General features: G+C 39.6%; 2 protein-coding genes across 2 annotated transcripts in view; both read right to left on the bottom strand.

Moving 5' to 3' along the window:
* The window catches only part of LOC130073098 (gastrula zinc finger protein XlCGF52.1-like), a 41,651-nt gene extending 17,901 nt beyond the window's left edge, over positions 1-23,750 (bottom strand). The window contains exons 1-2 of the mRNA XM_056238535.1: positions 23,492-23,750; positions 22,525-23,248 (exon numbers count right to left, since the gene is read on the bottom strand). Of these exons, the coding sequence (XP_056094510.1) occupies positions 22,525-23,248; positions 23,492-23,555 (788 nt within the window). The 5' untranslated portion in view covers positions 23,556-23,750. The remainder of the gene's footprint in view (positions 1-22,524; positions 23,249-23,491) is intronic.
* LOC130073060 (gastrula zinc finger protein XlCGF7.1-like) overlaps positions 1-26,108 on the bottom strand; it is a 296,214-nt gene that overhangs the window by 92,504 nt on the left and 177,602 nt on the right. The gene's annotated exons all lie outside the window — the stretch shown is intronic.

Below are 26,108 nucleotides of genomic sequence, written 5' to 3'. Positions count from 1 at the left end.
ATTTAGTAAACTGCAGATGTGTTTTGGCATTTGCTAATTGTACTAATGGAACTTTGCTCTTTACTTTACATGACTTATTCTATTTGTTTACAAAGTAAGGAAATAGAATTGCTGCAAGTCAACGCTTGTCTAAGCGCATGTAGTTACGTCCCTTCTCGTGCATAAATGCTGATTTTTCAGCACGTGACTTGGTTTGATCGCTTAGTAGCTTTCTGCTTGTAGATGCAGCCAAAATTCAGGTGAATTACATCAATCTAGCAACAAATTTATTTTTCTTTTTTTTTTCCTGAGGGCCTTTACATCGTAGAAAGGGGAGCATCACCCGGGTCTACATAGATAACACTGTTCTGAGTTTTCTTTGTCAGAAACAGGTTTTAATCATACCGCGATTTGGATTTCCTTTTAACCAAAGCGGAATGGATATCGGTACAGATTACAAGCTGCTGAGATGATACCTTTTTCACACAGACTTACGCTTTAATGCTGAAGTTACTGATACCAGTTGAGAATCTAAGGCTCTTTTACTTGAAGTAGAGATGTCAATTCCAGCTATTGTTTTATCGGCATTTAGACAAGCCAGCGATCGAAACACGTATTGCACGTTTTGTTTTAGTTGGATCGCGAGGATCAAGTGCACGCCCGTGGGTTAACGGTAGTTTAGAACTCAGGTGATTTTACTACACTCTGGCGTCAAGGTAACGTATACCCTATTTGGAGCTGGTGTTCTATGTAACTCTTCACTGTCACGGAACCTAATGTTTAGCGGTGCCGATTTACTCAACATCTAGAAACCGTTTGTTTCAAAAGAGTCGTGCATAGTCTGTCGGCCGTTGAGGCTTACATGTCCGTCTAAGATTCCTTTAAATCAGTAAAATTCTAATTTTACAGACGCAGAGTCTTGCAACTCTTTGAGCACACTTTCATATACTTTTAAAAGTTTTATGTCCGATGTTGATCAAGGACCTTTTAGCTGAGTCTTGCACGGTGTTCGTGCAGTGTGTCTTCTGGTTTTGCAGTTCAGGAATTTGGGGTTTTAGGAATTCTTACTGAGGGGACCTTCACGCATCGTTGAGTGGGCATTGCGTGGGGGCAGAAGAACTATGGTGGCTGACGGGTTTTGGAGGGAAAGTTTCTTGAAACTTGTGTCCTCAGTCACAGGTTCGTTGTAAGTTCCTCAGCAAACTCGTTCGGAGCGGTGGTGGTAGCACAGGTTCTTCTAGGTCTGTGCTGCTGGGTGTCTGTGACGTGTGTTCACCGGTTGGAGACTGCAGGTGAAAAATCAATGTCCTGTAGATTGTCAGAGATGTGTGGAAGGCGGGCTTTTTTCACCCCCCCTTTTCAGCTCTTGTGCGTTGGCTGAAATGTGCGGACCGGTCAGGGGAAACTTGTGGTGTGCGTTTCCCCTTTTCAGGTCATGCTGCAGTCTATAAGAGTGTGGCAACTCTGTGTGATCGGTGCCAAGTTCGTGTTCGAGATCTTGTCTCTGTTGAACGGGCTTGTGGATGGTCGCACGGGCCTCTTTTGAGTTTTTCGCAGGCCGTGCGCTTTCGAGTCTCTTTCAGTTCGGTCTCTGCTCTTTGCAAGAGGCTTCACTTTGTCGGAGTTTCTCGTCGAGTTCCTCTCTGGTTCTTTTCTCTGACTATTCACTTCGGTCTGTGTCGATGAAGGTTAGCCAGGGCAGTTTGAAGTCTTTCCACTTCCTTTTGTAGCTCGGGGTCGTTGTCATCCTCGGCGTTGCAACCTTGTGCTCCAGGGCGATGCGGCTCCTTTGTGGAGGCGTGCTTGCGCGGTGAGCTGGAAAGCGAGGTTTTGACGTGTTTGGCCCAGTCTTTGTCGTGGGAGCTTTGGCTGGGTTGGTGCGACATTAGCGTGTCCACGTCTGCGTCCAGCTCTTGGCTCGAGGCTCTGAGTCACTAGCGTCCTCGGGCAGGAAGTTAGCCGTCATGGCGGTCAGCCATGTGTCGAGGTTGTCCCAGCGGGTTGTGGGACTGTAGGACCGGAACAAACTGGCTTCACTGTGGGCGAGAGGAACACAACACACGCAGAGAGAGACCAGTGCAATTTCGTTCTACGTTTAACGAGCTATAATACGGGTTATGCCGTGTATGAAAATTTTGGTTAACTGATGCAGACAGTTAAATCATTCGGTGGGACAATTTAGGTAGTTCAGTATGGGCCTGAATAAAATTTAACAGGGCGGTAGCTTAGTGGTCACCTGTTGATGCTAACGGCTTGGTTTGTCAAACTATTATTCAGCGTTCCTTGTTGTCTCAGATAGGCTCTGTCTTCTAGGTGAACTGAAAGGAACAGAGCACAACAGAAAAGAGCAGTGGCAAGATAACAAAGTTTGAAGTAACATGCAACCATTAAAGATGGAAAGTTCTGTAATGAAATGGCGTCAATAGTACACAGGAAGTGTTACAAGGGAAGAGGAGGCCTAAGCCTGCGGTTTGTGGCTCGGAGAGGAGAAGGGAGCCACACGCTTCAATGACCGGGGGAATTCATAGATTCTGTGGCCAATACTAAGTGGATGGGTTTAATACCTTTTTCTAGTTTGCCTGGGGTGAAATGAGGTCATTCCGCTCGAAGTCAGCATCGTGGTTGGTCCTTCTGTCGCCCCAAACACTTGGCAGCAGTGTCCCGGGCCTTTCGGTGCATCTGTACCTAGGTGCGCCCTTTCAAGCAACTTGACCTGGAACACAACCGGCGGTGCCGAATTGGTAATGTCGTGTTGCGGGCCGCACGAAGGGAAAGATACAGGAAAGTCTGAGACCCGTGCTCAGTCAGTGCTGGTGACGCAGATCAGACGAACCACCCGCCGGACCTCGAGCAGAGCTGACTGTCAAATTGCCACAGCCCGAGAGAGATTTCTACCTACAAACACAAAACAGGATGAAGAACAATTGAACCTCAACGTGAATTAAAGCTCTTTTATCTAAATCAAATTGAGTGTCTTTTTTTTTTTTTTTGAAAAATCAAAGGCAACGGCTTTACTAAAATTATGGTAAAAACAAAGGGAATTATGACAATGTTAATTATCAGAATAACCTAGTCTCCCTTCGGAGGAGAGTTTTAGAGCCGCAGGAAGAGCACAGGAGGAAGCAGGCTGTAGTGGCGCGTTTGGGCCACAAAGGGATTTGGGCCACTTCCTCTTAGTGGTCAAGCTGGCTGACAGAGAACTTGATTTAAATTGCATTCAAACTGGTTTAAATACGATTCAAATCAAGCGTATTCATAGATGTTAAGTAACTTCTAGAACAGCAAGGAGACAGTTGTAATAAAATCAAATCAAAATTATTAAAAATAATTTGAAAAGGGAAATATAGAAAAAGCCATAAAACAATTCCCAACGGGCAATGAGACTTAATTCAAATTAACCTTGAAATCGGTTTGTTTCAAACCAAATTTGAATAAGTGTAGGAAATTAAGGGTTGGCCTTATATTTGATGATCACGACCACAGTGAGGTGTCAGTGGTAGTAACCAACACAAGATCAATTGGGAGAAAGCCATTTCAAAACAGAGCGGTCATCAGAAACTGCTAAGACATAATTTTGAATTTTTTAAGTTCAAATGTGGTTTGAACCAAAATCCAAAACAAGTGCACACAGTCAAGGCAGGGAAAATCATGTTAGTAAACGAGGCTGTAAATTGCCATGCATTGAAAGTTAGAAACACGAGTTCAAAATCTCACTGGTAAACTTTGAAGTTGTGGGAAGAGAAAATTGAAGAAAAGACGCTTTACCGCTAGTGTCCACACGATGGCGCTATTGCGCTCATGGAGGGTAAAGTCAGGACGTGGAGGCCGTCTGATACTGGGAAACTCAAGGGCGCGCCCTAGCGTTTGGCAGTAGCATTGCAACCCGCCTGCTTTCACATGTGACTGTCTCAGAGGACGTGCAAAGAATTACACGCCTCAATTGCTGCATCAATCCGAAATAGTGCGGAATTTAAATATCGACGGATTTCTTTCCGGTTCTATATTTCACAAAACGGCGTGGCAGGATTTTTCCTACACACACACATAGGGACAACAGGAATTACACGTCTGTCGTTCGGATACAAATACATTTATCAAATAGCATTTTATGATTTACAATGTTTTTTAGGTTTTGGATTTTTTTTCGATGCTATGTTTTACAAGCACATCTAGCAGGATTCGTCGCTGCGTTGTGCGAGAGAAAACAGGAATTATTCATCTGTTTTCGACTCCAAGCATATATCAAATAGCACTTGTGATAATATGCTTTTCGGTTTTTTACAATTGAGTAGCTAAGTCAATGTTTTAACCAGGAGTTTTTATCGTTAATCTAACGATTATAAAATAAGGCCTTTTTAAGAATAGTGAAAGAGCATCGATTCACTAAATCTTGTCTTCACCCTGACAGAAGAACATCGTTCGGACAGGGGAGTTTAACATTAAAAATGTCGTCGTTCAAAAGAGGTTTCTTCGTCTTTTGTGGGACAAATTTAATACTATGAACTGCAGTTTACTTTTAGTTATTAATGGCAAACGGAATGTCAGACATTATTTTGCAGCGGTGAGTTCGCATTGCGTTCGCTCACTCGAGGCGCACGTACAATATTAAATCACAATATAGACATAGATTGAAAACTGATTTTGCTCATAAAACAAGTTTGAAATGTGCCTAGCATTTTCTCCACCATTTGTAAGGATTCAGGGCGGATCTAATCCGTGGGGAATTTGCATAAATTAATTAATAATTGGTAATTAATAATTATTCATACATGTTTGGATTAGATCAATCTTACATTGAATTTACTCTCCCTCTAAGGGAGGATCTATCACTTTACCTGCATGCATACGTGTATCCTTGCATTTTAACTACAAGTTGATTGCATAGATCACGTTTTACAGACAGGTAAAATTTAATTAGCTCAATTGTCAGATTAATATTGGGGGAATCCCACATATCATCTTACTTCATAGGATTTCAGGAAACGCAATTCTCTGGCCAGAAGAACTGGGTTTTCTGCCCTATAAACACATACTCTTTAAAAAGTATTTTTAATTTATAAAGCCGTAGCTGTAGCTTGATCTATTCATTTCAGAGACCTGGAGTATGAGCAGACACAGTAACATCAATCAAAATGAATAATGGATTTAATAAAGGCATGACTACTTATGTATTTACTACGGTTACATGGGATATATGTATTTACAAACACATAGACAACAATGAACAATACAATAAGACATCAATGAACGAGAAATGCATAAAGTTTGGACAATGGATAACGTACACGCGTGAGCGAATAAGAGAGAGAGGAAAGGGGATGGGGAGAGAGAACAGAGAAATTGGGAGAATTTCATTGGCAGGAAGACATTCACCTCTCCGATTACAACACGGAACATCATCTTAAAACTTCTTAGAAGCTCTATAAAGAGATTTATACTTGCAATCAACGTATGTTATGGTTTCTCTCTGTCTGTGCCGAAACATTCCTGTACGGCCCTGTCTGGCCGCGTGAGCTGAGTCCTTTGGGTGTGAGGAAGCGTCACGTGGGCTGCGTGGCGCGCGTGTTGAACGGAGGTTTACAGTCTTTGTTGTAACATTTCCAAAGGGAAATAGTTCGGCTAAGTTCGTTTCACTTCGTGGAAGTGAACTGAGTCGGCTACGGAAAACAAAACTTTGACTAACAAAAAGGGAATAAAGATCTCTACGGGGAAATCACGCGGAGTTAACGTTGCATCTTTCCATGGCTTTTGAAGAAGCGTGTGTGTCTCTCGGTCCGGCGCGTCACGTGGTCACGTGCGCGTGTTTCTCCTTCAAAGAGAGCGCGCGCTCGTTTAAAGGTCCCTGGTAGATGGATTTGCTGAAGAGATATGTCACGGTCACGGGGTTTCCTTTTCAATCGTCGATTGGAATTAAACACAGAGACTTATCTACAAATGAAAAACACAACTAAACTAGAAACAAATAAAAGAAAGGCGAAGAGCTCGCCCGGAGGCGAGACGTTACATCATGACACGGGAGGAAGAGAGCGAGCGCAGGGGAGAAGCGTCATTTATCACACTATGAGAAATCCAGCCTCTTCCTGTTGGCTTGGCCAATTAGAGGGTTGGAAGTTTACAGGCGGGACTTTGGGTTTTATTTCTCTTTGTCTTGTCAGACTGCTTGTCTAATTAAATTATGACCTGTGTTAGGAAGGGTCATTTCTACTGCAGAGATGTGTTATGCACATAATCATACCTTTTACGGTGTGTTCATACATATATCTGGCTGAGTCAAGTCAAGGGCATTTTTACGATATCAAACACGACTGTTATAGGTAAACATTTACATTAAAAATACACCTAGGGTATTTATAATTCACTTTTAAGTTACGGACAAATTATAGTCATTACAATGTGACATGGGCAAATGGACACACATAAAAACACATCGAATATATCGGGTTAAATGTCTTTTAAAGAAAAGAAGTTCCTTTCTCTTTGAACATCAAATTCCAAGTCAGTCATACAAGTGTCTCGTTACAGGAAACCACGCTCTGTCCTGAGTGTGGGTGTCAGCTGTGGGGGAGGTGTGTGTGTGTGTGTGTGTGTGTGTGTGTTTGTGTGTGTTTTTTCAAGTTCCAGGCCTTTTGGGGCTAAAGGCTTTGGGATTTTAGCACGAAGGTATTTAGTTATTCAGATTCACCCTGGCCCAGTCCTTACAGCTGATAAGGTTTGGCTGGATGAGTGGTGGACACTGAATGACCATTGCAGCACACTGCACATGAGTGTTTACACTTTATCAAAGCGGGTCGTTTTATTAAATGAAGTGATCAGTGACACCCCCTTTTGTATGTATTAAGACAAATGACTCTTTTGTAGAGAAGTTTGCTTTAAAAGCCCTCACGTTGTTTATGTTGAGCTGGATGAGTGGTGGACACTGAATGGCTGTTGTGCTTCCTGTGCCTTCTGAAATCAGCCAGTCTGTGTTTTTCAACCGCGGAAAGACCTCAATAAAATAGCGGGAGTAGACTACAATGTCACATAGCGTTATATTTACCTCAGGAAACCATTTAAAGGTGCAATGTGTAAACATTTTGAGTATCTATTAACAGAAATGTAATATGACATCCATAACTATGTTTTCAGTGGTGTATAAAGAACTTACTTAAAGGGGTCATATAATGGCACATGCACTTTTACAAGTTGATTGTACTGAAATGTGTGTTGGCAGTGCCTGTACACAAACATCATATAATGATAAAAATCCATCCAGTGTTTTTGTTTTAATCTCCTTATATGTTTTCCCCTGCCTCAAATTGAGCCGTTCGTTTTTGTGACGTCAATAAAACGGACGCCCCTCCCACGATTGTTGATTGACAGCCGGGTTTCAACACAGACCCGCCCTCGCTCGTGAGGGAGCGAGCTGTCAATCATAGTCTGCGCGGACCGGACCGGACCGGCGCGGTCATTGTTGATATGCTGGAGCACTGTCTATGAGCAGAATGGCGTCTAAGCGATTGTGGTGTTCTGTTCTTGGGTGTAATAACGAACACAACAGTCATTTTAATGTTCCTAAATCCGAACCGCTGAAGACGCAGTGGCTGAGTTTGTTTTCGAAGGGAATATTCCCCACGAGCAACGTCAATGCTTTCATATTTGCGCGAATCATTTCACACACCAGACTGCTTATAAACGAGGAGGGTCAGTATAAAGCTGGTTTTGCTAAGAAGTACCAACTATTCGTGTTCCTGCTGAACCTCCAAAATAACTGAAGTGAGTGTATCGTTTTATTAATCTTTAATATTTATATTAATCTTTGCAAATCGCTAGATGCACGCTTCACAATGAATGCGTCTAAGGTTTACACTCAGGGTACATTACGGCATGTTTTCTATGTACGACGTTCTCAATATAATTAATAATCCCACATCTATAATGAACAACGCGTTATGGTATTGTGTTACAAACGGTGTACACAGAACAGAGAGGCAGGGTGAGCAAAGCTCATGATCATTTAAAGTCATATGCACTGAAACGGCGTGCTGAAAACAGAGCTGTTTTTGACCAGGTAAAATAAGTGTTTTCTTACAATACTAATGAGAATTTTTAATTAAAGTATATTACAAAGTTTTAATTTAGACTCTAAAGAATCATATTAGCTTGTACAAAAATGGCATTATATGACCCCTTTAATAAACCGTAATGTTTTTATTACCTTAGAATGAGACATATGGCGCTTTTCCATTACCAGTACCAGCTCGACTCGACTCGACTCGGCTCGCCTCAACTCGGCTCGCTTTTCGCTCCGTTTTCCATTGCAGAAAGTACCGCCACAAATAGTACCCGGTCGTCATAGCGACGCATTTCGTTCCTCGTTGCCCCATCAAGCTCTCGCTGGATCCTCTCTTCGGCAACCAAACAAAGGAATGTCTGCACCTCCTCGTTTGACCACGGCGTATTCTTCCGAGTTGCCATAATAATAGTAGTAAGTTTAGTAACTATCTCTGGCCAAACTATTTAAAAATGGCGGGGTTATTCTGGATACTCCATCTGGCGCGTGCAATGATGACGCAGATTCTCTGTGACCAATCAGCAGTCGGCATTGTTTTCACATCACATTTTAGTATCGGCTTAGCTCGCCTCAGCTCGCTTAGAACCTCGCCGGAGGTGGTACGAAAAAAAGTACCCGAAAGCAGGTACAGGTACAACTTTTAGACAGTGGAAAACCAAACAAAGGCGAGTCGAGTCGAGCCGAGCCGAGCCGAGGCGAGCTGGTACTGTGTAGTGGAAAAGCGCCATTATATCTACATAACCGCGGGCACGCCCTTCTATGAAGGTCGACAAATTGTGACGTCATGTTTCAGGGCCTGAATTTCGTTTTGGAAAATGGGGGGGAAATCCCCCCATAGATGATTCTCATGGGGGGGATTTTTTTTGTTAGAGGGGGAGAAAGGGGGGGCATTTTTTCCAAACAAAATTATTACATTTATCTTGCCTAAATGTTTGCGCTCATTGCATTTTTACAATGGGGTGATATTGTTGTTGAGAATTTACACATCACAAGGAAGCTTGATTTAAATTGTTTAATTAAATTGAAACAAGTAGCACAAATAAATACAATAGAATAAAGATATAAATAAAGACAATTAAAGAGAAAAGTTTTTGAATAGGTCTAACACATTCATATACAGAAACTGAATAAAGTAATTAAATGGAAAATAACACTGGGTAGTATTTTAGTCCTGAATAAATTAAATACATAGGCTATTAATCCTGATTCCTTTAACTTAAAGCTATATTTTGTTGTTTTGACAACAAAATTAATGACACACACATATGGCTGCCGTCACTTTAAGAGCTAGTGCACGGATCCTGTGTTCATTATACTGGCATGCGTTTTATGCTTAGGCCTATTAAAGACAAAACCGACTATGTTTAGAATATAGCCTACTCACTAGGGGTGTCCCCGACCAAGGATTTTAATAGTCGAAACAGATTCGTCAAGTCCTGCCTATAGTCGACTAATAGTCGAATCATGTGTGTGGTGTTGGGGAGGGGGCGGGGCTTTAACATTTTAAAGCCGTGATGTACAGAACATCACACAAAGATATAAAAGAAAATGTATAAAAACATTTTGGATCAATAAAACTAAGAAATAACATAAATAACTGCAGAAAGGCCACACTGTAGATAGGATTTGCATTTCACATGCAAATCAAATTAAATCGGCTGAATTGCCTGTACGAGTATGCTCTAAGTAAGCCTACAGCGCAACATCGATGCACTGAAAAATAATCAACAATTAAGAAGAACACAATACATTTATAATACATAAAAATACAAAACGAAATAAGTCAGAATCAAGTCACAAGAAGCAGAACAAATGTGTGCAAAATGCCTAAAGTGCAGGGGAACAAATATTCAAAACACAAGTCACAAATAGTTAAATTAGATCACCCTGAGTGATCATTTAATAAAATAAAAATAAAGAAATTATTAAAATAACAAAAGTATGGCCAGGATTGTCAACTTTGTCTTTTTAACTGCAGAAACAACAATAAACGCTAAACTGGAGCGACAGTCTTTTTAGCTAAACGTGTTTACAGTAGGCCTATCCAAAAATCAAATTAGAACCAGCTAAAATGTTTTGAAATCACTTGTACCCATACCTGATCGAAAAAACAAAATCCAGTCTTTCACTCGGCCTGTGTCCGTTTGAGTCTTTTCAAATTGTGTGCGCGCGGATAAAATACATTCTAAAACGCTTAACGTGAAAAACGCTTAACGGCTTAATGTCCTAAAACTGTTATATTAAAAGATCAAATTCTGTACACACCTTATTAATAAAGCATAGCCTATATAGCCTACAGAAAAGCAGATGAGCCCAGAATATGAACGCAACGCGTTTTATTGTAGGCTACGTTAAGCATTTTCCTCCCATAGAAAACCGTTAAAGAAAAAGCTTTACGTGACTTTCTATAGGAGAAACGCGTGTGTTCATATTCTGGGTTCATCTGCTTATCTGCACATAGAATGCTTTCTTAAGGTGTGTAGCCTACTGTGTACATACATTAAGCACGTAAAAGTGCCATTTAAGCGTTTTAAAAGCTTTTTTCACGTTAAGCGTTTTAGAATGTCCCAAGGAAAATCAACCTGTTAACGTTGGCCGGCAGAAGTGCGATCATGTTTTTCCTGATGCTAAATCCAGCCTTGGAGAATATCCTTGTGTGCATCTTTAGATTGTCTTATCCCAGACATTTTTAAAGATTTAAATCCCTGCCGACAAGACGCTCCTCTGTCGGTCACGGATCGAAAGTGAAACTTAAATCTGTCACGGGGTGTTTGGATTTATTCACGCTGCACGCACGTTAAAAAATATTTATTAAAAGCTTCTTTCTTTGCACATTTTTATTGACAGCATTATCATAATAGGCTGTATATTAACGTATTGACAGAAAACCAGTAGTTCTATGTGAAATCAGACATTGAGCACACTCATATAGCCAAAATGACATAATCCTCGTTTAATAACACATCTGCGAAGATTCGACCGTGAGATCGGTGGTCGAATCAGGCTCCTCCTATCGAAGCATCGAATTTTCGACTATTCGGGGTCACCCCTACTACTCACAAAGACCGAAATTGACAATTTTGCGTGTTAAAGCAATATAATCCGCGAAAAATAGTTACTGGCCAGTTGGCCAGCTGTTTTTGAGACGGATTTTCTATGAATGTGCGCAAAGAAAATAATCTCTCAGAGAGCGCGCGAGCACTGATTAGTTTAAAATCGCTTGAATGTTTAAACTGGTGAGACTTAAAAAGACGTGCAAATGGTAAACTTCAGTCACGATGCACTGCTGGCCCGATTGTGCAAGTGAATATTCCGTCATGTCCCGACCATACAGTCTATGGTCCCGCCTCCAAAACGCGAGTGTATATTATCGCCGCAGCGCTTGATGCTTTCCTTGCACAACACAGAGAGAAGAGATAGAAGACGCGCAGCACCGCTGAACACTCAGGCTGTTTGTGAAATTGCGTCTGGCAGAGAGTTGTTAAAAGAATGATTTCATTTTATTATCTGTCTGGATTACGATTGCAGGAATTTCCCGCATTATAAATGGGAGACCTGCAGGAATGATTAGAATTATGCGCAATACCCGCGCCGAAATTCGAGCCCTGTGTTTCTACCGTAGCCGAACGCGAACAAACAGCGCTACAGAGCGCGTTTCGTCACTACCTTGAGAGAGAAGCCGCAGAAACCTAGAAGCTAGCCATAAACACTGTGAGTAGTGACTTTTCCCTTGTCAGTGGTGTAAAATATGTATTTGGACTGTTTCATGTAACTTAGTTCTTCTCCCTCGCTATGCTATGGCTTTGCTATGTGGGGATAAATGTGCTGGTTACGTTCGTGAGACAGCTGATTATTACTCTTGTCATTTACCGTAAAACAGTAACGTTACAGGACACACCAACCCGTCGATTGCGGTCGACAAGTCCATCTTGGAAGCATTTTAAGTCGATCGCGAAGAGTTTTCAAAATCAGAGAAAAAAAGCCTATTGTGAGTAGTAAATGGTGTCTAGGGGATGCGGAGGCGCGCGCGCGCTATTACAATCATGTCATTTTTGCCGCACGCACCTTTGGGCTCATGCGGACGCGTCGAGTTTAAACAAGGCTTTATGCTTTAACCAGCTCAGCCACAGTAACAGCTCATATTAGCCAGCTAAACTTTTACTACCCTGTTAGAAAAAATATATAGTTGCATAGTTTCATGTGGTTCTTCTCCCTCGCTGTATTATGAGTTTGCTATGTGGGGAGAAATGTGCAGGTTACGTTTGTGAGACAATCAGCTGATTACTATTATTACATTATATATTAAGACCCTTGATCCTCACCTGACTATGGCTTTGTAAACTTTATCCATGATGTGGTTTATAATGGACTGTGGTACAGAAACAGTGACAATGTTACACACTCTTGGCTTACTCTGGCTATTCTCTGCTGTCTCAGACGACGATGTTTGTCCCGTTTTAGCCACCGTAGCGTCTTCGAAAGGGAGGGGTGAGCAGTGGACTGAACCCTTAGTGCAAACTCGCAACCGAACCGCTTGATGTCGCTAAAAATCACACACTGCACCTTTAAAGGTGCAGTCCGTAGCTTTTCCTCTTTGTCGCCATCTCTCTGTTCGAAATCTGTAACTGCAGTGATTCGCGGAATTATTATCTTTACGTGGGTTGTAAATCAGCATGAAACAGCGCGGATGAACACATTGTTTTAAGGCGAGTGGTGCTGTCAGTCACCGCGCTGTGTGGATACTGTCATACAGAATCACAGATTCACTTTTTGAAAGTTTGACCAACATAAGAATTTTCATAAGAAAATGTCTTCTGAACAAGTAAGTAACATCCATTTCTGTTCTGACCAACTAAGGGGGAAAAAGCATTCGACATGATAAGCTTCGTTAGATTTACTCAACACGATTTACAGCAACCGTGCAAATTATAGCCTACTTTGTTCTCAAATTGTTCATGTTAACAACATAAGCATTGCGTGACTAATGTTAAATTTAATGTGTTTTATGGTTACCTGTGTAGTTCAGAATTCATATTCTCCATAATAGCAAAACGAGAAAGGCACAACAAAGGAAACTCCATAACTGTGTGAATTAAGAAAACGTACTGTTACACGATTGAACTATTGAAATGTCTTTCTTGTTCAGCAGAAAAAAGCCGTCTCTTCTTCCGTTTTGAACCCCTGCAAAACACGGAGTTCACGCACTTTTCAAAAGCCCCGCCGATGTTTAAATCCTTGTGTTCGCATGAGACGGTTTCTTTCTCTTTCTCTAGCCACCTTAAATCCGAAGTACGAAGTCTTTTGGGTTTTATAACTGCTGAATCTCCAGTTGACACTGATGATTGTTGTTTGGATCTTTCTGGATACCATAAGTTTAATTATGTAAAGTGCTGCGAGAAAAGCCTATACATCTAAACATCTCGTCACGCGCAGTATAGCCGGCTAGCCGAAACTCCTTCTTTATGTGTAAGGGTGTGACGTAATGACGCAAAGACATGCTCGAATTTCCCACGGAAACCCACCAGTACCACTGGAATTAAATTCATTATTACAAGCTAACCGTTTTGAATCTAGCTATGGCAAGCAGATAGTTTTGACCACTGGCAGAATATGTTTTTTTTAATATAATTATTTTGGATTATTTTTAACTTAAAAAAGTTATGGACAGCAGCTTTAATGAACATAGCACGTAAGTTGGCTAGAAGAAAATAGTATTTTATAATATATTTAGTATTAGTATAAATGAATATTTAGCTAAATATGTGCACGTTCGTTTACCGACATATTTATCATATTTTTTACTTGTATCATTAAAATATTAAAAAGTTGTTGTAATAAAAACCGCATTAGGCCTCAGGGATGGAAATTAGCACCCGCCACCAGCCAAATGCGGGTGATTTTGTGTTGTGGCGGGTAAACTCGCTTCACCTACCGGCCACTGTGGCGGGTAAATAAAAATAGCATACTGTTTCACCCGGACGACGGACACTTTTAGAGGAGGCACACCTTCAAACAAAATGTGGCGTTACATCGCAGGCGTAGAGGTCTGCAGAGAAAACATCATGGTGCGTTCACACCAGACGAGAATAGAGCGTCTGGCGTGAGTTATTTCATTGTTATTTCAAGTCAATGCAAAGACGGCGCGAATGAGGTGTAGAGCGCGCCGTGGTAGATGCGAATACGCCTCATTCGCGCGGCAAGTTCGAGCGTCTGACGCGTTCCGCGCGCATGATTTTATCAGTGTTTCCGCTACATTCATTCTGCCGTGGCGGGCCGCCACACCTTAAATCATCCCGCCACGGCTGCAGCTTCTCGGTCCGATATTGTATGTGTTATTGTTAAGCCCCACTAAAGGCATACAAAACATTGTAGAGCACCATAAAGTTTTCGCACTATATTCCAAGACTTCCAAAGTCATTCAATAGCATAATGTGAGGTAAAAATGTATAAATAAGAAACTCATCTCTCCTCAGTCATTCTTCATTCAGGATTCAAACAGCACGTCACGTTCGGTTACGACAGTAACACGACGACACTCTCTTCAAGATCAATGTTCCCATTATTATACTTTATTTGTAGCTAAAGGTCTATAGTTTGCATAAAATTACTTTATCTTGCTGGAGTTTATAGCGCTTTCTAAATCATATTCCTTTCTCCCGGGTGTCTGTTACTACAGCACTAGAGTAGAGAGCACTATGAATTGTTCTTCATGCTCACTGTAAGTTAACTGAAATTTAAAACTGTTAAAAGAAAAGGCTCAATAAACTGTTGCATAGATATAATACATTAAGCATAGATAGATATAATCTCTTCGCTTTGTGCTTTGAACTTTTCAATGCGAAACGCTGCACCTGCACGCAGTGATTTCGCGTTGCTTCAAGTGCATCATTCTGCGCACGGGATGCGCATAATCGCTTTGCCGCTCTTATGGTGCTTTTCCATTACCAGTACCAGCTCGACTCGACTCGACTCGACTCGCCTTGGCTCGCCTCGACTCGGCTCGCTTTTCGCTCCGTTTTCCATTGCAGAAAGTACCGCCACAAATAGTACCCGGTCGTCATAGCGACGCCTTTCGTTCCTCGTTGCCCCATCAAGCTCTCGCTGGATCCTCTCTTCGGCAACCAAACAAAGGAATGTCTGCACCTCGTCGTTTGACCACGGCGTATTCTTCCGAGTTGCCATAATAATAGTAGTAAGTTTAGTAACTATCTCTGGCCAAACTATTTAAAAATGGCGGGGTTATTCTGGATACTCCATCTGGCGCGTGCAATGATGACGCAGATTCTCTGTGACCAATCAGCAGTCGGCATTGTTTTCACGTCACATTTTAGTATCGCCTTAGCTCGCTTAATTGGCGCCATTCATGTTATAATGCTTGGGAGGTTTAAACACCTGGGATAAGGGGGCATGGCCAATGGGAATATCACTCATGGGCCACGCCCCCTCCCCCTGGCGCAATGGGCCTGCCACCACGGCTGGAAAAAATCCTAGAGGAAACACTGTTTATTGAGTGCTTTTGTGCATACGCGTTTGACGCGAATTCGCGTCTGCCGCCCGAGTTGAAAAATCTGAACTTTAGCGTCAATTCGCGCCGCGTTAACCAATCAGGAGCCTAGCTGCTGTCACGTGGTGAAGTATCTGGATGCTTCAATAAATTATTTTGTACTAAATGCCTGATGTGGTTCTAATGCACAACAAAGCAAATATTTTATCACATAAAACTTGATTTCAATATATGAGACATATTCATTTTGTATTGAATGCTATTTATTCCATTTCATATCTAGATTATATTAAATATTATTCTAATGTAAAGGCAACCAACATACTATAGCTCATAAATCCGTGTCTGGAGAGTGTTGTGTGAGAGAAAAAAAAAATCACAGGACAGGTTAATTACTTTTGGAGGCTGGCTCAATTTATCATCAAAACAAAAATAAATGACAGATTAGGTGGATGAGGCCGAGGGTGAGAGAAAGAGAAAATGTCAGTATTTCATTGAGACTTGAGATTAAATGAACTGCTTAAGTATTCTTGTAGTATTAATTTTCACATGCAGTTACACATTGTCGGTTAAAAACAAGAAAGTGGCTGGTAAAAACATTGAGTGGCTGGTAGATTTTGAAATCCACCAGCCACAGTGGCCGGTGGACAAAAAAGTTAATTTCCATCCCTGTTAGGCCTATATTTAATTTGAGTTGTTATTTTTAACCTTTAACTCTCTGGGGTCGGCGGTCTCGCCGGCGATACCAGCTCACTTTTTTCCTTATCAGTGCAAAAGAGACTCAAATTACTCTGTTAACTTTGATCTTACATATAAGTGTTGTACATCATTTGATCCTGTTAAGTTTGTATTTTTTTTGTGGAACCTCATAATAAAAACAAAGTGTTGTGCTTTTCGCCTAATAAAGAAAAATAAACATGATGCGCGTTCTGCGTTCTCTCTGTCAGTGAAGTCCATTCTGAAACGCGTCCGAAAAATCATCTGTAACTCTGCAAATACTCAGTCAAACAGGTATACAGGCACACAGGCATGAAGCCTGAATTATCTTCTTTTAAATGAAGTAATTTCTATAAAAAAAATGTTTTCTTATTTTATGTAATCTGTACGAAAAGAGAGAGATGATAGTCGTTCTCGTCTCAGCTCATTAAAGTTAATTTGACCACGCCCACGGAGCGCGCGCTCTATTCAAACACAAATGCTCTGAGGCGATCCACGCCCACACATCAGCTGGATAACCACCGAAAGAGACTCATATTACGATGCTGTGAGGAATAATAGTACTATCTTAATAATAATCCTGGAAAAAATTACCTCAGAAGTAGCCTACAGGTAGTTTCATTTGGAGGAGCAACGGATCCAGCCGAGGAAATAGGTACATTCTTTATTTTCAAGTGCTTTGTGCTAATCGCGATATGGAATAGTGTCTGTAAACAAAAAGACTGTTTGAATCGCGTTTTTGTGTGTGAATGAATGAACAGCTTTTACCTAACTATATTCCAATACTGAGATGAGTAAAAATCGACTGAAATATGTTGAAATAAAATATTTTTGTATAAGCAACGTATTAAACTGCAAATTAACATTTATATGTCCTAATCATAAAAACGATATGTTACATATGAAAGACAAGATGTCGTTTTTACTGTAAAATACTGCCACATGAAATAAGCTTGTTTGCTAAGATGTTATTATAGTGTTTGTTCGATTGTAAGCTATATTCAAACTAATTAATCCGCAACTGTGAAATATGTATGATAAAATGTATACTTTAGTATATAATACAAAGAAAGATTACATTTGAAATAGTTAAAATTTTAATTGTTGTTGTAATTGTAACCTTTTTATTAAAATAGCAAAAATATATGTAGGCTACATATAAATAAATCTTAGGTAAATCTTAAAAGCTCAATATAAGCCTCCTCTTTAAATTATTTGTATTGTGTTTTATTAGTGACACATTTGGGATACATTCCCAAACTTTCTGTAAAAACAGTATGATAATTAACTGCACAATTACTAGAATTTTTTACATTTGATATTATACAATTTGCAAGCACAATTTGAAAAATAAATAAATAATTGGAACTGTGAACCAATTTTGTATTATATAGGCATATATATATATATATATATATATATATATTGTCATTGCATTGCATTCTTGTGGCTCAGTGACACACCTGAATGAAAGGGTCATTAGTATGCAGCCCCATTATGCGCTCATTATGCGGGCCCATTGTCTTCTCAGGTGTGAATCACAGCAGGTCACACCCCTGCGCATATTGCCTTTCCAAACAAAAAGTGTCATTTTTAAATTTAAACCAATCTATTGTTTTATGTGAATGATAAGCCAGGATGATTTTCAGATCATTTTGAAGAAAAAACTCTAGGCAACAACATCCATTAGTCAAAAGTGGACAGATATTTAGTATGTGTTTTGTGGCCTTATTTCAGAAACTTTAAGTTTTAGTTTTTTCAATAACCACGCATAAACAATATTCTCTCAAAAATACAAAAATGTACATACATGTTGATAACACATTATGGTAGCCCTGTGTGTGCTAAATAGAGTGTAATTACACCTTTGCCAGTAATATGTTTATAAGCAACTGAAAAAAGCACAAATGTCAGAGTATGTCAAAACATCTCAAGGACCCCAAAAACACCTTGGACCCCAGAGGGTTAATAATACCAGCTGACAGGGCTCTCTGTAGTCTATGTTTACAACAATTTTTTTTCTTCAGAAAAATTAACATCTAGGCTACTGTAGCCTACCTAATAATATGTACCCAAATTGAATCAAGATCGGAATAAAGTAACAAGAATTAAATTGAAATTGTAAAATTTATATCAAGCAATAATAAAAGCAGTAGCCTATACCAATTATTGCACCATGCTGTCACTAAACTTAATAAAATGATGTGTAGTTAGGCTACCAAATGTTTTGACAACCACAATAGCCTACACTTATTGTGATGCAAGTTTTTTTTTCATCTCCCTCCCCCTTTCCATAAATCTAAGCTAAGCTAAACTCAAAAGTTGGCAGCTCTGCTTATTGTGTGCAATAATAAAGAACAATGCAAATAATGAAAAACCAATAACAATAATACGGTAGTGGTACTTCTGGAAACAATAACCTCTTAGAACTGCACGAACAGTTAGACTCAAAAACACTCACAAAATACACCTTAAATGACATAAGTTAGCCTACTTTATTATTTTAAATTTGGCGCCGCAGTAAGATAGAGTCTCATATCATGTAGAGATGTTGTAAAGCTTTACACAGAGGGGAGCGGATAGATTGCCTGAATGGTTGTAGCCAAATGTAAACAAACACTCACGTATCTGATATTCCACAGTGGTTATTTGTTATCAGCGTCGTCGATCCCACGCACACACGGGGCAGTTTGCCAAATACTCCAGTAACAACTGCGTTACTGAATAGAAATAAAACAGGTAAAGAGCGAAAGAAATAAAAGACAGGATTTCCACGCATACATGCGATGATCACAGCCCGCGCTCCTCATACCGACTGGCCACTCATGAGTGAGAGAGTGCGTTCCGCCTTAAAGGAACAGTACCAAAATCTACTGGTTACAGTGTGTTATAAAATATTCGGTATAAATAAATGTAGTTATTTAGAAAAGTAAAAGAATAGTATATCTCTGTCTATTCAATAAACACCGTCTGGTTTGTAATTTTTTTATTAATCAAAATTAATAGACTCTTTAGAAAGAAGCTATAAATGGAGAAAGATGTTTATGGTTTCTGAGATGTTGTCAAAGTACAGACAAAGCAACAGTTCATCAGTGATATGATGATGTAAAACTCCTGTTCTGTCCGAGCTTAATGCATAAGTTGTCCAATTTAGATGTCTCTCAATCAAAATATAGATGCTCTTGTAAGTTATTTAGAGGATCGAGACGACACAAAATCAGCTTAAACACAAGTTCCATTTTATTACTATTTTTTTTTTTATTGTTTGTCAAATTACAAGGTATAACCACAGTATAAGAACCTAAATAACATGAAACCTTCTTAGCCTGTATAACAAGTCACTGCTGAATTGCCACAGACACATTCACTTTTCCTGAGCAATTTCATCTTCTCTCAGTGATGTGTTTGTCTGAGTCCATATTACGAGAGTAATCGCCTCTTAAAATTTACATCGAAAATATATCTGGTGCCATATTTGTCAAAAGAATAAGTTGTTACTACTACTGGGTCATTAGCAATGCTGAATACAATGTTAAAACCCTTGATTTAATGAAAACTAAATTAAATCTATTCATTATACCTAAATAAATCACAAGTTGTGTTCATTTTTATTCCTTACATTTTCACAATGTGCAGAGAGTGATTCAATCCAATAAAGTCTTCAATATGTTCTCAATGGATCACCTCTAAACAGCGAGACTAAAAACAAGTTGTTTGTGATATGAATGATATTTGATAGACTATTGTTGACATTGTTTCACACGTGCCCCATATATATTTAATGCAAATAATTAAACTCCACAAAGAAACAAAACACATCCCTTCATAATTTTATGGCAACACACTAGTTTTCTGAAATATAATTTTATCTGTATGAGATGACCATGCACTGCTTGAGCGATGACACTGACACGAGTATTTTTACATTGTTGCTATACTGTTCAGTTCATCTTGTATACAGTAACACTCAGTGTTTACTGCACATGTGCAACACAACAGAGGATCAATAAGGGTGTCGGAAGAACAAAACATGTGTGTGTGTCTGTGTGTGTGTGTGTGTGTGTGGGGGGGGGGGGGGTGGGGGTAATTTCAAATTCACACAGAGGTCCTGTGATGATTTCCATTACACGAGAGTAGATGTTAAAACTTCATGATGATTTGTACTCGGCTTTCGCCAAGATAAGCAAAACTAAGACGTAGCTTTACAATAAACTATGCTTCTCCATCCATTTACGCTTCTTTCCATATGGTGGTGTGACCCCCCTTCTGTCCGGCGTTAACGGCTGCAGTGTACTTGGCGCGTCAGCACACACGACGGCTGCAACAACAGGACCAGCACGACAACCGTCTGGATTGAGCCGAGTAGGGGACATCTCTAGGGTCTTCAAGTGGGCACCTTCCGTCCTCAGTGTTTCGTCGACTAGCCCACGACACCTCAAGAGGGCTCGACAGTGACTCTGGCGTCCCAGAGTCACCCCCCTCCGTCCCCCACTCAACTCAGCCCAGCTTACTGACCTCTACATCCCTCCTGCTGCTGAGACCTAACCACAATCTCACAATCTCTCCGCAACCCAAACATACGCGCCAACCCGTTTGACTAAGGCTGTCGAGCCCCACTGGTGCGTTAATATGCAGTTTCAGTGGACAACGGTTCCGTATGGCATACCACCTACAGCGAAACACAATATCCGCCCAACCACCCGTCATTCACGCAATATCCACAGGAACGTATACAAACAAACCAACAGACTCTTCAAGTTTTCAAGAATTCTACGAAACCGTAGCGTGGCGGCCTGTACACAGCCAGCTAGAATCTTTCCGTCTCAACCACAACCAGTTGCTGCTCCTTTCTGCTGCTTCAGATAAGTTCTTTACTGTGCGACGCAACTCTTGGCCACTGAATCCGATGTTTCTGAGGAACCGGGTTGTAGAGTGTGCCACAAAACCTCGACAACCCACTTCCACTGGATAAACCTGGACTCTCCATCCTCGCTGTTCTGCTTCAGTGGCCAGATGAGCATACCGCAGTTTCTTCCTCTCATATGCCTCATCTACCGCATCCTCCCATGGCACTGTTAACTCTATCAGTTGAACAATGCGTGTGCTGATCCAGACCACAAAACAATATCTGGTCGTAGGCAAAGAGTATAGAAGAACAAGATGCAAAACTCTGATGCTTTTTGGGGAACAGCCACTAGGTGGCGTTTTGGTAGCGCGGCCGCCATTTTGGGGTGAAAATTCCAACGGGAGTTACTGGACAACAGCACAGATAACAGTTTGTTGAGGTAGTTTTGTCTTGCATTAGTGAGTATTTCCATTGTATGCAACTTTACACATTTACTACTATTATTAGTTACCAACTCCACTAGGCCTGAAATATATTTTGTACGTTTTAATCCCTTGGATCATGCTACAAACATGATGATCTATAGAACATGATGCATTGCGGTGTCCGTTATCCTATAACTTTATTTGCCACTTTGGACAGTGGCTGTGTTTTTTTGTTTACATAGTCTTGCTTTAACGGTCATTAATATGGTACTGCAAAAAAACAAAACAAAAAAACAAGACAGTTTACTGTAAAGCTTTTCTATTGCTGTTATATATTTATTGTCCAACATTTACATTTTAGTAGCCTACAATTACATTTATTTGCTAAATTCATTTATTTCATTGATAACTTATTTTTGTAACGTTATGTGTACCTCCTGGGAAACGGTCTAACGTTATTATAACTTTATGAACTGATATCACTTTATTCTTACCTGTCACACTTAATGTGGAGAGTAATATAATTAATTAAATCCTTGAACTTCCCTGTCTCAAGTTATGTGGGGGGAAAAGCCTGGTTAAGTAGCAACTTCTTTTTAACTGCTATAACTTTAACTGTTGTGAGTTAAAATAATCACCTAATTATTTCAACCTAAAAATGACCTCTGCACTGGACTAAATATATGTATAATATATGACTGCCGAGTCGCTTTCACCCCAAAATGGCGGACGCGTAGCGCTGCTGCTGGGCGCTGGTGTTGCAATGGAACGTTCTATTGGCTTTCACTTCTTGTCAATACACGTTCTTTGTTGTAGGTTAGTGGTGGCAATCTCAGGTGGAAAAATATTAATCCAGTGCGAATAGAATGCAATAAAGAACCATTTTAACCTTCCTCCTAATTTTAGATTAAATCACTGTATTAAAGGTAATACCATTTTTTGCTTATTTACAAGTTATGGATCTGAACTTTGTCACTTAGACAACTTCGGACAATGATTTTTCTCATGTCGCTGTAGAGCAGATGATTGGGTGAAACTCTTCTCACATGAAGAGCACTTGTACGGTTTCTCTCCAGTGTGAACTCTCTCATGAACTTTCAGGTGTCCTGACCGAGAGAATCTCTTTCCACAGTGTGAACATTTGTACGGTTTCTCTCCAGTATGAACTCTCTGGTGTGTTTTTAAGTTGCCGGATGAAATGCAGGTCTTTCCACAGTCAAAGCACATATAAGGTCTCACACCAGTATGAATACTCTCATGCTGTTTTAAAGATCCAAGATGTGAAAAACTCTTTCCACATACAGAACAAAAGTGAGGCTTCACACCAGTATGAACATTAAGGTGTTTTCTTAAGCTTGATTCATAAACAAATGTTTTATCACACTGATCACAGCTGAATGATCTCACTCCAGAGTGACGGCGCAGATGCTCTTTGAGAGAGCTTTTCTGACTGAAACTCTTTCCACACTGAGAGCAAGTGAATGGTTTTTCTCCAGTGTGAATTCTCATGTGATCATTTAGGAGTCTTTTATGTCTGTAACTCTTTCCACACTGAGTGCATGTATAAGGCCTTTCTCCAGTGTGAATCTTCATGTGTGTGTTCAGCTTTGATTTACATAGGAAACTCTTTCCACACTCAGAACAGCTTAAAGATCCTTTGACTCCAGATTTTCCAGCTTGTTTCTGTGTGAAATTCTCTTCAGTCTTTGAAACGACTGCATTTCCATCTTCATTTGTGAAATAATGAGGTTTTTGAAACTGATGCTGTTTGTCTTCATTCACTTCCATTAGATCTAAAATAAACAAATTAAATTAAATTTAAAAAGGACAAATGAGAAACAAAGTGTATTAATTTTGCACATATCCAGTTTACTACTGACTCTACTAGTATCTAGTTTTAGATGTTATTGTTATATGTCAGTTTTCATCTTAATGTTCCTCATCAGTCATTAAAGAGAATGAAGGAAAACACCAACCTATTTGTTCCTCTGTATCTTCATCTTTTATTCTGCAGGGTTCTTCCTTAATCTCCATCTTTACAATAGTATGTCCGTAGTTTCTCCTGGAGTAATTCCTCCTGCTTGCTTCTTCTTCTCCTGTGGGAAGATGGGAATATTCCCCAGCATTTAAACTCTCATGAACGGCTGTGGGAGCTTCACTGACTGAAGGAGTGAATTGTGGTCGTTGTTGCTCATTTAGCAGATGATCATCACACTTACAATCACTCGAGATTATGCAGCTTTAAGTGAATTAAGGGTTTATTGCTGTAATCAGAAATCAATCAAATGTGGGAATGTGTGCAAAATAGAATAAGAATAGAATAGGAACAAAGGAATAGTTTGCCAGCATTCAGATGAGATTTACCTAAAACTAGTTATTTCTTTCACTAACGACTAGCATAATTTACATCTGCACTTTTAGAAAATGTTGAAATTTTTAATTTAGGCACACATAGTCTATTATCTGTTTTTTAGCGTATGGATAGTTCAATTAAAACCTTGTCATCTTTAGCTTACTATTAATGTTGTTAAACTTAATGTTCGAGGAAATCTTTCTGCTTAAACAATAACAACACTGATATAAGAATGTGCTGTTTATTTTTCAATCAGTTAAGAGCCATTCACACGTTAATAATGAGACAGTCAGTGAAGAGGAAAAAACGCAAGGTCCAGATACATTTTTTTTTTAAGTTGAAAGAATTTTAAATTGGGCGCAGCATTTTTAGAAAGGTTATAGAATAGTCTATCTATCTATCTATCTATCTATCTATCTATCTATCTATCTATCTATCTATCTATCTATCTATCTGTCTATCTATCTATCTATCTATCTATCTATCCTCCTGTAGGCAGGTCAATAGGGGGCGCTGCTGAGGGTATCCGTAGAGGGTGTAATTTCCCTGTAAATACGCCACTTCCTATGAGTGGAATGGTTGCAGTGCCTGAAATATTTGGCATGGTCGCTGGAAGAACAAGCTAGGTCTATTTTAATAGGTGTTATGGTTATGAGTAGTGTTTTTAACTCATTTGATGTTTTGCCCATAAGGTCTAAATGCCCTAATGCTGATAAGGTTTGGCTGGATGAGTGGTGGACACTGAATGGCTGTTGTGCTTCCTGTGCCTTCTGAAATCAGCCAGTCTGTGTTTTTCAACCGCGGAAAGACGTCAATAAAATAGCGGCAGTAGACTACAATGTCACATAGCGTTACATTTACCTCAGGAAACCATTTAATGAACATAGCACGTAAGTTGGCTAGAAGAAAATAGTATTTTATAATATATATTTAGTATTAATATAAATGAGTATTTTGCTAAATATGTGCACTAGCTATATTACATATTTATCATATTTTTTACTTGTATCATTAACATATTAAAAAGTTGTTGTAATAAAAACCGCATTAGGCCTATATTTAATTTGAGTTGTTATTTTTAACCATTAATAATACCAGCTGACAGGGCTCTCTGTAGTCTATGTTTACAATTATCTTTCTTGAGAAAAATTAACATCTACTGTAGCCTACCTAATATGTACCCAAATTGAATCAAGATCGGAATAAAACAACAAGAATTAAATTGAAATTGTAAAATTTATATCAAGCAATAATAAAAGCAGTAGCCTATACCAATTATTGCACCATGCTGTCACTAAACTTAATAAAATGATGTGTAGTTAGGCTACCAAATATGTTGACAACCACAATAGCCTACACTTATTGTGATGCAAGGTTTTTTTTTCATCCCCCTTTCCATAAATCTAAGCTAAGCTAAACTCAAAAGTTGGCAGCTCTGCTTATTGTGTGCAATAATAAAGAACAATGCAAATAATGAAAAACCAATAACAATAATACGGTAGTAGTGGTACTTGTGGAAAGAATAACCTCTTAGAACTGCACGAACAGTTAGACTGAAAAAAACACTCACAAAATACACCTGAAATGACATAAGTTAGCCTACTGTACTTACCGCATTTTTAGAGCGCGAATGAAACTTGTCCGAGACGATGCAAAGCTCCATATAGATGTCTCATATCATGTAGAGATGTTGTAAAGCTTTACACAGAGGGGAGCGGATAGATTGCCTGAATGGTTGTAGCCAAATGTAAACAAACACTCACGTATCTGATATTCCACAGTGGTTATTTGTTATCAGCGTCGTCGATCCCACGCACACACGGGGCAGTTTGCCAAACTCTCTTGTAACAACTGCGTTACTGAATAGAAATAAAACAGGTAAAGAGAAACAGAAATATAAAAGGCAGGATTTACACGCATACATGCGATGATCACAGCTCGCGCTCCTCATACAGACTGGCCACTCATGAGTGAGAGAGTGCGTTCCGCCTTAAAGGAACAGTACCTAAATCTACTGGTTACAGTGTGTTATAAAATATTCGGTATAAATACATATAGTTATTTAGAAAAGTTAAAGAATAGTCTATCTATCTAAACCTAGTCTATTCAATAAACACCCGTCTGGTTTGTAATTTTTTGATTAATCAAAATTAATAGACTCTTTAGAAAGAAGCAATAAATGGAGAAAGATTTTTATGGTTTCTGAGATGTTGTCAAAGTACAGACAAAGCAAC

Source organism: Rhinichthys klamathensis, unplaced genomic scaffold, assembly GCF_029890125.1.
Source record: "Rhinichthys klamathensis goyatoka isolate OS25496 unplaced genomic scaffold, OSU_Roscu_1.1 h1tg000523l_1, whole genome shotgun sequence".
Taxonomy (NCBI): Eukaryota; Metazoa; Chordata; class Actinopteri; order Cypriniformes; family Leuciscidae; genus Rhinichthys; species Rhinichthys klamathensis.
This window is presented reverse-complemented; position numbering and strand designations above follow the sequence as displayed.